This window comes from Orcinus orca, chromosome 18 (assembly GCF_937001465.1).
Source record: "Orcinus orca chromosome 18, mOrcOrc1.1, whole genome shotgun sequence".
Classification (NCBI taxonomy): domain Eukaryota; kingdom Metazoa; phylum Chordata; class Mammalia; order Artiodactyla; family Delphinidae; genus Orcinus; species Orcinus orca.
The window spans coordinates 53461584-53475105 of NC_064576.1; the positions used below are offsets into that span (position 1 = coordinate 53461584).

At 37.1% G+C, this 13522-nt stretch overlaps 1 protein-coding gene across 2 annotated transcripts in view; it reads left to right on the top strand.

The window, feature by feature from the left end:
• WBP4 (WW domain binding protein 4) overlaps positions 1–11011 on the top strand; it is a 33531-nt gene extending 22520 nt beyond the window's left edge. The window contains exons 10-11 of one of the 2 annotated variants that reach the window (XM_033436704.2): positions 8122–8318; positions 8679–11011. In XM_033436704.2, coding sequence (XP_033292595.1) covers positions 8122–8318; positions 8679–8773 — 292 coding nt within the window. In that variant the 3' untranslated portion in view covers positions 8774–11011. Of the gene's footprint in view, positions 1–8121 lie in introns of both variants that reach the window. The other variant, XM_004274548.4, reaches the window with a different exon arrangement.
• Positions 11012–13522: the final 2511 nt, after the last annotated feature.

Here is a 13522-nt window from a genome sequence, read left to right on the forward strand (position 1 = left end):
GAGAAAGCTTTCAGTCTTTCACCATTGAGTATGATATTGGCTGTAGGTTTGTCATATATGGTCTTTGTGATGTTATGTTCCTTCTATTCCCAAGTGGTTGAGTATTTTTATCATGAAATGATGTTGTATTTTGTCAAATGTGTTTTCTGCATCTGTTGAGATGATCATAAGATTTTTATCTTTCTTCAATCAATATCAATTGATTTGCAAATGTTGAACCATCTGTCCTTACATCTCAGGGATAAATCTCACTTGATCATGGTGTATGATCCTTTTAATGTGCTGTTCAATTCAGTTTGCTAATATTTTGTTGAGAATTTTTGCATCTATATTTATCGAGGATATTGGTCTATAGTTTTCTCTCCTTGTAGTGTCCTTATCTGGCTTGGGTATCAGGGTAATGCCAGCCTCCTGTAATGAGTTTGGGAATATTCTCTTCTGTTTTTTGGAAGAGTTTGAGGAGGATTGACGTTAATTATTCTTTAAATGTTTTATAGAATTCTCCAATGAAACCATCTGGTCCTGGCCTTTTTTGTGTTGGGAGGTTTTTAAGTATTGGTTCAGTATCCTTCCTTGTCACTGATCTGTTCAGATTTTCTGTTTATCACAATTCATTTGGTAGGTTGTATGTTTCTAGGAATGTATCCATTTCTTCTAGGTTATCCAATTTGTTGGTGTATAATTCTTCACAGTAGTCTCTTTCAATCCTTTTTATTTCTGTGGTATCAGTTTAATGTCTCCTCTTTCTTTTCTGATTTTGAGTCTTCTCTTTTTTTCTTAGTCTAGGTAAAAGTTTGTCAAATTTGTTTTTCTTTTCAATAAACCAGCTTTTAGGTTTCTTATCTTTCCTATTCTTCTGGTCTCTATTTCATTTATTTCTGCTCTGATCTTTGTTATTTCCCTCCTTCTGCTACTTTGGGCTTAGTTTGTTCTTTTTCTAGTTCCTCGAGGTGTAAAGTTAGGTTGTTTTTTTTAGATCTATCTCTTTCTTAATTAGGCATTTATCAAGTATAAACTTTCCTCTTCGAATTGCTTTTGCAGCATCCTATAGGATTTGGTATATTGTGTTTCCATTTTCATTTGTTTGAAGATATTTTTTGAGTTCCTTTGATTTCTTTTTTGTCCCATTAACTGTTCAGGAGTGTGTTAACTTCCATATATTTGTGAATTTTCCATCTTTCTTCCTGTTATTGATTTCTGGTTTTTTACCATTTGGGTCAGAAAAAATACCTGGTATGATTTCAGTCTTCTTAAATTTGCCAAGATTTATTTTGTGACCTATTAGGTGATCTGACCTGGAGAATGTTCTGTGTGTGCTTGAAAAGAATGTGTATTCTGCTGCTGTTGGACGGAATGTTCTCTATATGTCTGTAAGGTCCATTTGGTTTAAAGTATTGTTCAAGTCCGATGTTTCCTTGTTGATTTTCTCTCTGGATGATCTATCCATTGTTGAAAGTGGTTTATTTAAGGCTTCTGCTGTTACTGTGTTGTTGTCTATTTCTCCCTTCATACCTGTTAGTTTTTGCTTAATATATTCCAGTGTTGGGCACATATATATTTAAGGTTGTTACATCTTCTTGATGAATTGACCCCCTTATCATTATATAATGACTTTCTTTGTCTCTTGTTACCATTTTAGGCTTAAAGTTTATTTTGTCTGATATAAATATAGTTACCCCTGCCCTCTTTTGGTTTCTGTTTGCATGGAATATCCTTTTCCATTCCTTAACTTTGAGCTTATGTGTGTCTTTAAATCTGAAGTGAGTCTCTAGTAGGCAGCATATAGTTGGTTCTTGTGTTTTTATCCATCCACCACTCTGTACCTTTTGATTGGAGAATTAAATCTGTTTACATTTAGATTAATATACGTAAGGACTTAACTAATGTCATCTTATTGGTTTGGGGCAGTTTTGTAGTTCCCTTTTTCCTTTTTTTCTCTCTCCTTTTTGAATTGATGAGTTTCCATAGTGGTGTGCTTTTATTTCCTTCTCTTTATCTTTTGTGAGTCTATTTTAGGTTTTTGCTTTGTAATTACCATGCTGCTTATATGAAAGATCATATATATATGACAGTCTGTTTTATGCTAATAACAACTTTGGTTGAATACAAAAAGTACCTTTTCACTTGCCCCCCATTAATGTTTTATTGAAGCATAGTTGATTTACAGTATTATTTTGATGTCACAATTTACATCTTTATATATTGTGTATACATTAACAAATTGTTTTAGCTATAGCTATTTTTAATACCTTTGTCTTCTAACCTTTATACTAGAGTTAAGTAGTTAACAGGACACCATATTATATTATTAAACTGGTTTGTATCTGACTCTGTGCTTACCTTTACCATTGTTTTGTGTGTTTTCATGTTGGTAATTAGCAACCTTTCAGCATTTCTCATAAGGCACTTTTAGTGATGATGAATACCCTCAGCGGGTTTTTTTATTTTTGGGGGGAAAGTCTTTATCTCACCTTCATTTCTGAAGGACAGTTTAGTTTGGTAAAGTATTTTTGGTTAGCTTTTTTTTTTTTCTTTCTTTCAGCACTTTGAATATATCATCCTGGTCTCCACTGAAATATCTGCTGTTAGCCTTATGAAATTCCCTTGTATGAGAGAAATTCTTTTTTCTTGCTGCTTTTAAAATTCTTTGATTTTAGACAGGTTTAGTAAAATGTGTCTTGGAAAAGATCTTTTTGGATTGAAATTTTGAGGTGACCTACTAACTTCAACTTGGACCCATAAATCTCTCCCCACATTTTTCAAGTTTTCATCCATTGTCTTTTTTTCTTTTTTGGCCACACCATGTGGCTTGCAGGATCTTAGTTCCCCGATCAGGTATTGAACCTGCGCCCTCAGTAGTGAAAGCAGAGTCCTAACCACTGATGCACCAGGGAATTCCCTCAGCCATTATTTCTTTAAATAATCTTTCTGCCCCTTTTTCCATCTCTTCGTCTTCTGAGACTCCAAGGATGCATACATTAGTTCTCTTGATTGTGTCCCAAAAGTCCCATAGGGTTTCTTCATCCTTTTCACTCTTTTTTTTCTCCTCTGACTACAGAATTTCAAATGATCTGTCTTCAAACTCACTGATTCTTCTGCTTGGTCGAGTCTGCTGTTGAAGCTCTCTATTGAATGCTACAGTTCAGTCATTGTACTATTCAGCTCCAAGATTTGTTTGGTTCTTTTTTATGTTTTTTTATCTCTCTTGAATTTCTCATTTTGTTCTTCTGTTGTTTTCCTGATATCATTAAATTGTTTGCCTGTATTCTCTTATAGTTCTCAGTGCATCTGTAGAACAGTTTTTTTGAATTCTTTGTTGGATGGTTCCTGGTCTCAATTTCTTTGGGCTAGATACTGGAAGTTTACTGTATTCCTTTGGTAGAGGCATTTTTCCCTGATTCTTGGTGAACCTAGCAGCCTCGTGTAGGTGTCTACACATTTGAAAAAGGAATAACCTCTTGTAGACTTTATAGACTAATGTCACTATGGGAAAACTTCCACCTGCAGGTGGGGCACACTGGAGCAGGTCTGGTGGTACCGGCCACCAAGGGGGCATGTGGCAGCAGTGGGGCTGGGGGGTTGTCATCACTTTAGCTCAGGTCACTAGAATCCAACAACTGCGTGGTTCTTGGCAAACACTGCAAGGGTTCCACAGTGGCTGCAAGGGCTGTTGGGGTCCTCAGCAGCACTTCCAGGTCCAGCAGCTAGAGACCAGGACAGGCAGTGGTGGTGGCCGGCTCTGGTGGTGAAATGCACTCGGCTGCGGGGCCAGCTATAGATGCCTGTGTATGTAGTGGTCAGGGCCAGTTGCAGACACACAGTAGTAGGGGCCAGGCAGGCAGCAAAGGGCCAGAGTCAACTACACGTTCACTGACAGCTTCAGGGACCCTGGCTGTCGGGGTGCTTTCCCATGGCTGCACAATCTTCCCGTGAGGGTAAGCACTGCAGTAGAGGCTGGTGATGGGTGTCAGGGCAGCACCATGCAAGTGCAGAGTTGGTGGGGCTAGCCCCAAGCATGCAAATGGCAGTGGGGTCAGCCATGGGAGTCTAGGCTGCCATCTTGCACAGAGGCCTGAGCTGACTGCAGTGTGGTTCCTGGGCTCTGGCAGTGGCAAGGGCAAAGGGACTGAGGCAGCTGACATAAGTGAAAGCTAATAGCTGTGCAGCACAATACCTGGTGAAATCTGCAGGGCATCTGAAGCAGCTGTGATGTCCGTTGGTTCTTTCTTCAGTGGCAAAAGCTGCTTTGTTTGCCTGCAGAGCAGATCACTGTGAACTGCAATCACTCCCACTGCATGGCTGTTCTTGGTCGTCCCTGATTTTTTTCCTTGTTCCTAGCAGTCTCTATAGGTCTCACCTTCGCCATTGTGGGTGGAGTGAAACCTAAGCAGGACTTTCCTGCAGTGGCCCAAAAGGCTGCATCAGCTGGTCACCCACCCACTCTTCTTTTCATGTTGAGGGGAACTGTTTCCAACTGGGAGGTTTCCTCTTGTCTCTGAGCGGTGTCAGCTCGGGGGATGGGATGATGCAGGCAAAGTGAAGTTGTCTTTCTTATCTTTTTTTGCAATTATTCTCATTGTATTTTGTTCCACTGTGTTGCTTAAATTTCTTAAATGGACTCCAGAGCTCTCCTAGAGCTGTTTTTCTTCGTGGGTAGCTATCTAATTGTTGATCATTTTGTGGGAATGAAGACTGGGGTCTCCACTAAAGGCTTTTTAAATTTGTTTTTCCTTAATGAATCAGCTCTTACTTTTAACTGTGTATTTTATTACATATCCATTTATTAATGGATTTTCTGTTTCTTCATTTCTACTTTTGTAATTTTCTTCCCCTGACTTTTCTTAAGTTTCTTTGTGTTTGTTCTTTCTTCAGATGAACACTTAAGACTATTGACAGGAGGTAAGGAAGGGGTCTGTTCTTATTTCTTAATGAAAATAATCAAAGCTGTATTGTCTCTGAATATAATTCTGTCCATATATCACATAAACTTTGGGTGATGATTCCTTGATTTCATTGTTTTTGGAACAATTTAATATTGTGTTTTTGCTTACTCTTTTTTGACTTGGTGGTTTTCCAAAAGGACTTATTTTTAAATCTCTACATAGGTGGAAGTTTTGGGGTTTTTTTCCCACATTTATTACATTGTGTTCAGGTATTATAACCTTTACAATTTTTACATTTTGAATTTGGAAATGACCGTGGTTTTGAGGAAGTGTTTGTGTAATTATTTTTTGTAACTGTTCTAAAGTTATTTGAAAAGAAGGTGTATTCTCTGTAAGATATTTTATTTGCAGACTCTTTTCTTTCAAATACAAACTTCTTTTCCTCTGATTATGTCACACAGGTGTATATCCTACTTCACTGCCACTTCTGTTAGCTTCCACTTAGGAATTCCCTAGGACCATGATTTCAAAAATGGACTCTTTTTCTATTTTCTCTCTCCCGTAATCCCACTTAAGAAGTAATACTATGACTTGATCACTTTATCAAAATACAACACAAAACACCAAGATTGTGAAATTAAATGAGTCTCTCATAGATTTTGTTGGACAGAGATTCATTTGTCCAGCGACCAAACCCTACTGTTCTTCATTACTCAAAATCTTTCTCTGCTTGGCTAATGGAATTTCTTAGTTTCACCCAGAAGCAGAGTGGTCTAGGGGGAAGAATATAGGTTTTAGATCAACACAGGCCTGGGTTTTAATCCAAGTAATATTACTACCGTAACAGTTGAGTTGACCAAGTTATTTAACTTCTCTCTAAGCCTCAGTTTCCACTCCTGTAAAAACATAAAAATACAAAGCCAAGAATGAATACCCCATCAACTTTAGGGGCTGCTGGCCTTCTTGGAAAGCACCATTGTTGGCAATCTAAGGGAAGATAGGGAAGTAGGAAAAGCAAACAAAAATGGCATTTAACATATATTTTTAATACAATAAAGTTTGGAAGGCGTCTCTATTCAAAACAAATCAAATTTAGGACCTGTTCCAGTGAGAATTCCTATTTCTTGCATCCCCTCATCAGATTTTGAGGAAATGTTATATAACATCATGATCTACTAGATAGCTTCTTCCTCAAGTTTTATATTATATAGAATAGTTTTTGGTTTTGGTTTTTCTAGTTTTGAACTATCCATTACTGATTTGAAATTTTCCTTGTTCTTATATCCTTTGTACTTATGTTCTTTATTTTGTTTTTTGCAATCCTAGCAAATTCCTAACTATTGTTACATTTTTAAAAATTATTACAATGCTTAGAGACCTCTTTTAAACCTGTTTTTTAACCCATGTATATATAGGTTGGAACATAAAAAGATCTCTCAATTCTACCGCCACAGACCTTTCTACATGGTCTGTGTGAGAGGGAAGCAAATTTGTTATCATGTACTTTTAAGATAATTGAACTGAATAGCATATATTAAATTCTAAGCAAACACCTAAAAATCATGTTATCTCTAAACTGCAGTTGTCAAGAGCCGTAGTTGATGAGAAATCACTGTGAATGTCTCTGACTTTTGTCTCTGCTTTCCTCTGACTTGACTGCCTTTCTCACAGGCTCTCCCCACTTGATAGCAAAGCTTTAGGCTTATATCATACTTACAGTTAGAGATCCCAGCAAAAAAGAGGTGCTGCTTTGCGACTTCCAAAAGTGATCCTGATCATCACATACCCAGTTCCTATTCCTGAGCTAACCACTGTGAATTCTGACTGGACCTGAACTAAATTAAGCTCAAAACTCAGAAGGGAGAAGAGGTGGTTCCCAAAAGGGAAAAAAAGTTAAAAGGTGTTCTAGTGCTAAAAAAGACACTAACTAGAAGACCCCAAATAAAAAGAGAATATTTCTATTCCAGGTGCCTAGTGCATTGTCTGGTTTATAGTAGACATTCACTATATAGCTGCTGTTATTAGAGTTAACTACTACTGTAGATCTACCATAACCTTTCACACTTCTCCTGGCCTCCAGGAAAGGTTTTTCTCCCTTTATTTCCAAGAATCAAGATGAATGACTACATTACCTGGGTTCTTCTGAGATTGAGGAGTGTAGATCTGTATAATCTTCACTCTTCTTAGATGGGGTTTCTCAACTGGGAAATATAATATCTGGGACTTCTAACATTTAAATCATACCTTTACTTTTTATTCCCTTTTCTCTATTGTCATCACTCTTCCTTTCATGCTGACCAGGTAATCTTTTGGTTTCAAGTGATAGAAACTTGAGTTACCTTAAATTGAAAAAAGAGGTTATTAGTTCAAAGATTCCCAGAAAGGTTCTACCTACAAGTTGTAGGAGGGGTAGGAATTGGGCCTCACGAATTATTGGAACCAGGCCTGAAACACTGGCAGGATTCTCCATCTCCCATCCTACTTTTCTTTGTATGCCAGCCTTACTCTCTATCTCTGCAGAACTCCTTTCTCTAAATAGGATATATGGTTCCCAACAGGTTTTACATTCTTAGCCACTAGAGTATTAAACATAATGGTCTTTCTGGTCCATGTTCAAAAAGCTCATGGGCGGGACTGATGGGTATGGTGTGACTTACTTACTCTTTCACAAACCAGTTGACTATGTAGACGGTAGGGTACTATGATAGGTTCATATTAATTAGGTACTGAGCTCTGTACTAGTCGTCTGATTATTCATACTAACCAAGTGGATAGTTGAAGGGCTAGTCCTAGAAAAGAGATGCTAGGCAAACAGTCTCACGGAGTCCGCTACACCAGAACATTGGGATTCCATGGTTTTCGTCTTGTGCTGTGTAAGCCTTCAGAGTCCTTGTCAGTCCACAGCAAAATCCGTTTCCAAAGATACTTCTCATTTATCCACCTGTGTAACTTATACTGCTAATCATAAGTACAAGCATTTCCGTCAGTGATACACCCAACAGGAACAAAAGAATAGATGGGACTTTTCCTCATGTGTCCACATAAACAGGTGCTCAGTATCTTAAATAATATTATAAAATCAGTGTTTTAAAATAGTTTCCTACTCCCAAACGACCAGCTTCTAACTTCTGTTATTATCATTAGAAAGAAGACCTTGAGGCTTTGGTGGGCTCACACATTAGGTGAAAGTTTATCTTACTCTGTCAAATAATGGTTCTATTTTTACTTTCTTTTCCAGTGAGAAGGTAGATTTGGAACTTCCAAGCACTGAAAATGAATATGTATCAACTTCAGAGGCTGATGTTGGTGGGGAACCCAAAGTGGTTTTTAAAGAAAAAACAGTGACTTCTCTTGGAGTCGTGGCAGATGGAGTGGCCCCAGTCTTCAAAAAGAGAAGAATTGAAAATGGAAAATCTAGAAATTTAAGGCAACGAGGTGATGATCAATAACTGTAAAAAAAGCTTTTTGTACGGGCTTTTTGGACAGAATGGAGACAATACATCTTAAAAGCTCCTCTCTGTTTATTTTACAGTACTTAAATGCTAAAAATTTAGACTTATTCTAAATGTAAAATAAATCTTTTTTCATGTGAAATTGATTTTTGTTCCTAAAATGGAAGCCTACCACATTGCATTGTAATACAGTGTATTATGTTCAGTGTCTAAAAATTGCTAATTATGTCATAAGATGCTATGTATCTGTTATTTAAAACATGGAAAAGAAAGGCCTTTATTCCATTCTTACTCATATGAACATACTTGTACTGCACTGAAAATGCATTACTTTTGCATGCAGATATTATCCAAGAAATAAGAATTAGACCACATAAGAGAAGATTCACAGCCCATGATGAGTCAGTCCTGAGGATCCTGTCAGAAGAACTGATGTAGAAAGTGTATGCATATTGGCTTGCTTTATTCAGTTTAACATCAAGGGCCAAGAACCAGGACTGAAGCTTAGGTCGTGCTTAATATGGAATGAAAATCGAACCAAAGGTAGAAGGGTGTATCTGCCTGGTTCAATGCAAAGCAACAACCATTGCTTAAGCATTTTCGCCTTGAGCCAGGCACTGTGCTAGGAACTGGAGATGTAAAGGTGAGCAAGACATATCTCTGTTCTTCACGACTTCTCATTCTGACGGAGTCCTTTTTTCCCATCATGTACTCTGTGTAGCGGCCTTATATGTACTGGATAATATTTTTTAGGGTTTATTTGAAACTGTGTAGATGAAGTCTTGAACAAAAACAGCAAGGTCTCTGACTTCAGTAAAAGGTTTTAGTGTTCCTTTAGACAAATTGGAAATTTTCCATTTCCTGGTGAAATTTCTTAAAAAGTGGCATTTTCTTATTTAATCCATTTGAAGTAGGTACCTTCCCTTTATTATTCCAAATTCTTAAAATTATATTTTTTATAAATTGTACAGTAGTTAACATTTGGTAGTATTTGTCTTTTTAAGGTTACTAGTGTACATGTAAGAAAATTATAGCTTATTAAAAACTTTATGAAAGTAAATTAAATATATTTTTTTTCTTCTAATACTGATCAGTGTCAACTTAGCATTGGTGAGACAGATCGTATTTGGAGACTTGTCTTTATATTTGTTCAGTATACTCACTTGGCTATTTCACGAATGTATAGTGTCACAGAGAAGTATTTTACATTCTCCAAGCCCATTTGTCATCTAGCTAATAAGCAGTGCACTTCGGTGCTTGACTCTCCTCAACTGGAAAAGATAATAAGATATAAATGGAGTACTGCTATATTTTACCCACATATTTAGCTCATACAAAATAAACAATCTGAGGACATTTTTAAAACCACACCTCATTATGTGAAGTGTTTCTCTTTGATGCATTCTTTAAATTATCTCCTTTACCTTTGTAACAAGACAGTATTCTCAGAAGTTTAAAGGCAGTTCACCTTAAACTGAAACTGGTTTTAAGGATTGCTCAGAAAAGACTTGACAAACACAAAAATTTTAGTAAATCAAATCATGAAAAATAATACTTTTCTATTTGCTTTGAAAGAATAAGTAGAGAATATACCAGCTTCAATTACTGGGTTTTTGCAGAAGTTAAATATTTGATATCATGTCTACCATTACACCTTTCTATTATATTGTTTTGCCTATATTTTTGTATGGTTAGGAGATTATAAAGTCAATGTATTTTTATTATATATAAAAATTCTAAACAATAGAGAAATAAGTGTTTAAAAAAAAGTCCCAGTAATCTCTGACCCCTCCCCCATGGCCACTGTGGGGTTTTGTTTTGTTTTGTTTTGTGTTTTTTTTTTTGCTAAGCATGTTAATATTGTGGGTATATGTGGATAACCCTTATGACACCTGGATGTATGAGGTCTGGTTTCTGGATGAAATCGTATTCAAAGAAGCATAATCCAAACAGTCAAAAGCAGTTTTTGTTTTTTAATGCAATTTTTATAACTTCTGAAAACTGTACTGGGGGAAACAACCAGATTTTTAAGTATTGAAAAACTGTAATAATTAAAATAGTATGGTACTTGCTCACACATCATACATAAAGTAGAGTTTGTTTCTGGTTGTCTGTTATTGTACCAGCACCACACTGGTTTCATTATCGTGTTTTCATAGTATGTTTTAACATCTGGTGAAGCAGATACCCTCATAGTACCTTTCGGTTTAAAAATGTTCATATCTATTCATTATTTCAAGTTGCCACCTCTGCCTTCCCCCCAAAACTCTGTGATCCCATACCACACCTACTGAGTTGGTAATAATGGCATAATTGTTTTTCACATTGATTCTTCTCATCTATCAACATTGTCCTTTCAGTTAGTCAGTTTTCTTAGGTCTCTCTAAAGTTGTGTAGTTTTCTCTCTAATGGGCCCTATTCGTTTCTTAAAATGTAAGCTTTCTGAGGGCGCCCACATCGTAAGTACATGGCATACTGTAAGCAGTTAATATTTTTTAGTGAATGAATGAGAAAATAGAAGAAAAAGAGCAAAAAAAAGAAATACAGATGACTCAAAACTACAACTGGATGTCATTTTTCACCAGATTACCAAACATCAATTTGTTAATGTTGGTGAAGTTGTGAGAAAATAGGTGATCTTGTACACTATTAAAGTATATGCATTAATCTTTTAAATTTTTCTGTATTTTATTATGTTTTTACATCTCAAAAAGTTTGCAGGCTGAGAGACTGCTTCTCCCAAGGTTAGCCCTTCTTAGAACAAAGGGCTTGACCAGGAGCACATCTTTCACATACAAACCAGCCAATTCCAAGTCTGTGGCCCCAACCACCTCCTTATCTAATTCTCACACACCAATAAAATATTCCCTCTGCTCTAAAATCATCCCAGGGCCAGATACCAGGCAACTAGAGGCCACTTCTATAGCCCAGAGACCACTTGAATTGTTCAAACGAGCCAATCCTAAACTTTACTCTGCCCTACGTCGCCTCTTCCAAACAAACTCTGTTGAAGACATTGGCCTAGACTTTCCCCTTGCTCCCCATCTTCTGCCAAATCTGGTGTTTCCCCTGTAGCCCTGAGTGGCACATGATCACCTCCTCTCTGAGATCTGTGAGTATAATAAACTTCCTCCTCCCAAGCCTCATTCTCGTCTCTTGTGGCCACACCTACTTTTACCATTCCATATCCAACATGCACATTTGTAGAACAGTACACATGGATACAACTTCTAATAGAGAAAGTTTTCAAAATACCAAAATTTGGGCTTCCCTGGTGGCACAGTGGTTGAGGGTCCGCCTGCCGATGCAGGGGACGTGGGTTCGTGCCCCGGTCCGGGAAGATCCCACAGGCCGCGGAGCGGCTGGGCCCGTGAGCCATGGCCAATGAGCCTGCGCGTCCGGAGCCTGTGCTCCACAACGGGAGAGGCCACAACAGTGAGAGGCCCACGTACCGCAAAATAACAAACAAAACAAAACAAAATACCAAAATTTAAAAGCACGTATCTATTAACTGGGTAATTCCGCTTCCAGAAATTTATTATAGGTATTCTCACACATGTTAGAAATGACAGGCATAAGGCTAATCTTATTTCTAAATAAGCAATTTGAAAAAACCTTAGGGTCTATCAATATAAAACTGTTAAATCGGTTGCATTTCTTTATACTAACAGTGAAATTCAGAAAGGGAAAGTAAAAAAAAATCCCTTTTAAAATCACATCCAAAAAAAGGAAAATACTTAGGAATAAACCTGACCAAGGAGGTGAAAGACTTACAAGCTGAGAACTATAAAACATTAATAAAAGAAATTGAAGGTGATTTAAGAAATGGAAAAATATCCCATGATCTTGAATGGGAAGAATTAATATTGTTAAAATGGACATACTACCCAAAGCAATCTACAGATTTAATCTTATCCCTATCAAATTACCCATGATGTTTTTTACAGAACTAGAACAAATAATCCTAAAATTTATATGGAACCATAACAGACCCAGAATTGCCAAAGCAATCCTGAGGGAAAAAAACAAAGCAGGAGGCATAACCCTTCCAGACTTCAGACAATACCACGGTAATTGTACAATTACTACGAAGCTACAGTAATCAAAACAGTGTAGTATCGGCACAAAAACAGACGTGGACCAATGGAACAGAACAGAGGCCAGAAATAAACCCACACACCTTCAGTCAATTAATCTTTGACAAAGGAGGCAATAATATACAATAGGGAAAAGAGTCTCTTCAGCAACTGGTGTTGAGAAAGCCTGACAACTGCATGTAATCAATGAAGTTAGAACACACCCTCACACCATCCACAAAAATAAAATGGCTTAAAGACTTAAATATAAAGCATGACACCATAAACCTCCTAGAAGAGAACACAGGCAAAACATTTTCTGATATAAGTCGTACCAGGGTTTTCTTAGGTCAGTCTCCCAAGGCAAGAGAAATAAAAGCAAAAAAAACCCAAATGGGACCTCATCAAACATAAGCTTTTGCACAGCAAAGGAAACCATAAATAAGATGAAAAGGCAACCTATGGACTGGGAGAAAATATTTGCGAATGATGCAACCGACAAGGGCTTAATTTCCAAAATATACAAACAGCTCATACAACTTAATAACAACAACAAAAAAAACCCAAACATCCCAATCAAAAAATGGGCAGAAGACCTAAATAGACATTTCTCCAAAGAAGACATACAGATGGTCAACAGACACATGAAAAGATGCTCAACATCACTTATTATTAGAGTAATGCAAATCAAAACTACAATGAGGTATCTCACCTCACACCAAGTCAGAACGGCCATCATTAAAAATAACAAATGCTGAAGAGGGTGTGGAGAAAAGGGAACCCACTGTTGGCAGGAATGTAAATTGGTGCAGCCACTGTGGAGAACAGTATGGAGGTTCCTCAAAAAACTAAAAATAGAATTTCCATACGATCCAGCAATCCCACTCCTGGGCATATAACCAGAAAAAATAAGATGCATGTACCCCTGTGTTTATAGCAGCACTATTCACAATAGCCAAGACAGGGAAACAACCTAAATGTCCATCAACAGAGGAACGGATAAAGAAGATGTGTGTGTGTGTGTGTGTGTGTGTGTATATATATATATATATATATATATATATATATATACACATTACATATACAATGGAATATTACTCAGCAATAAAAG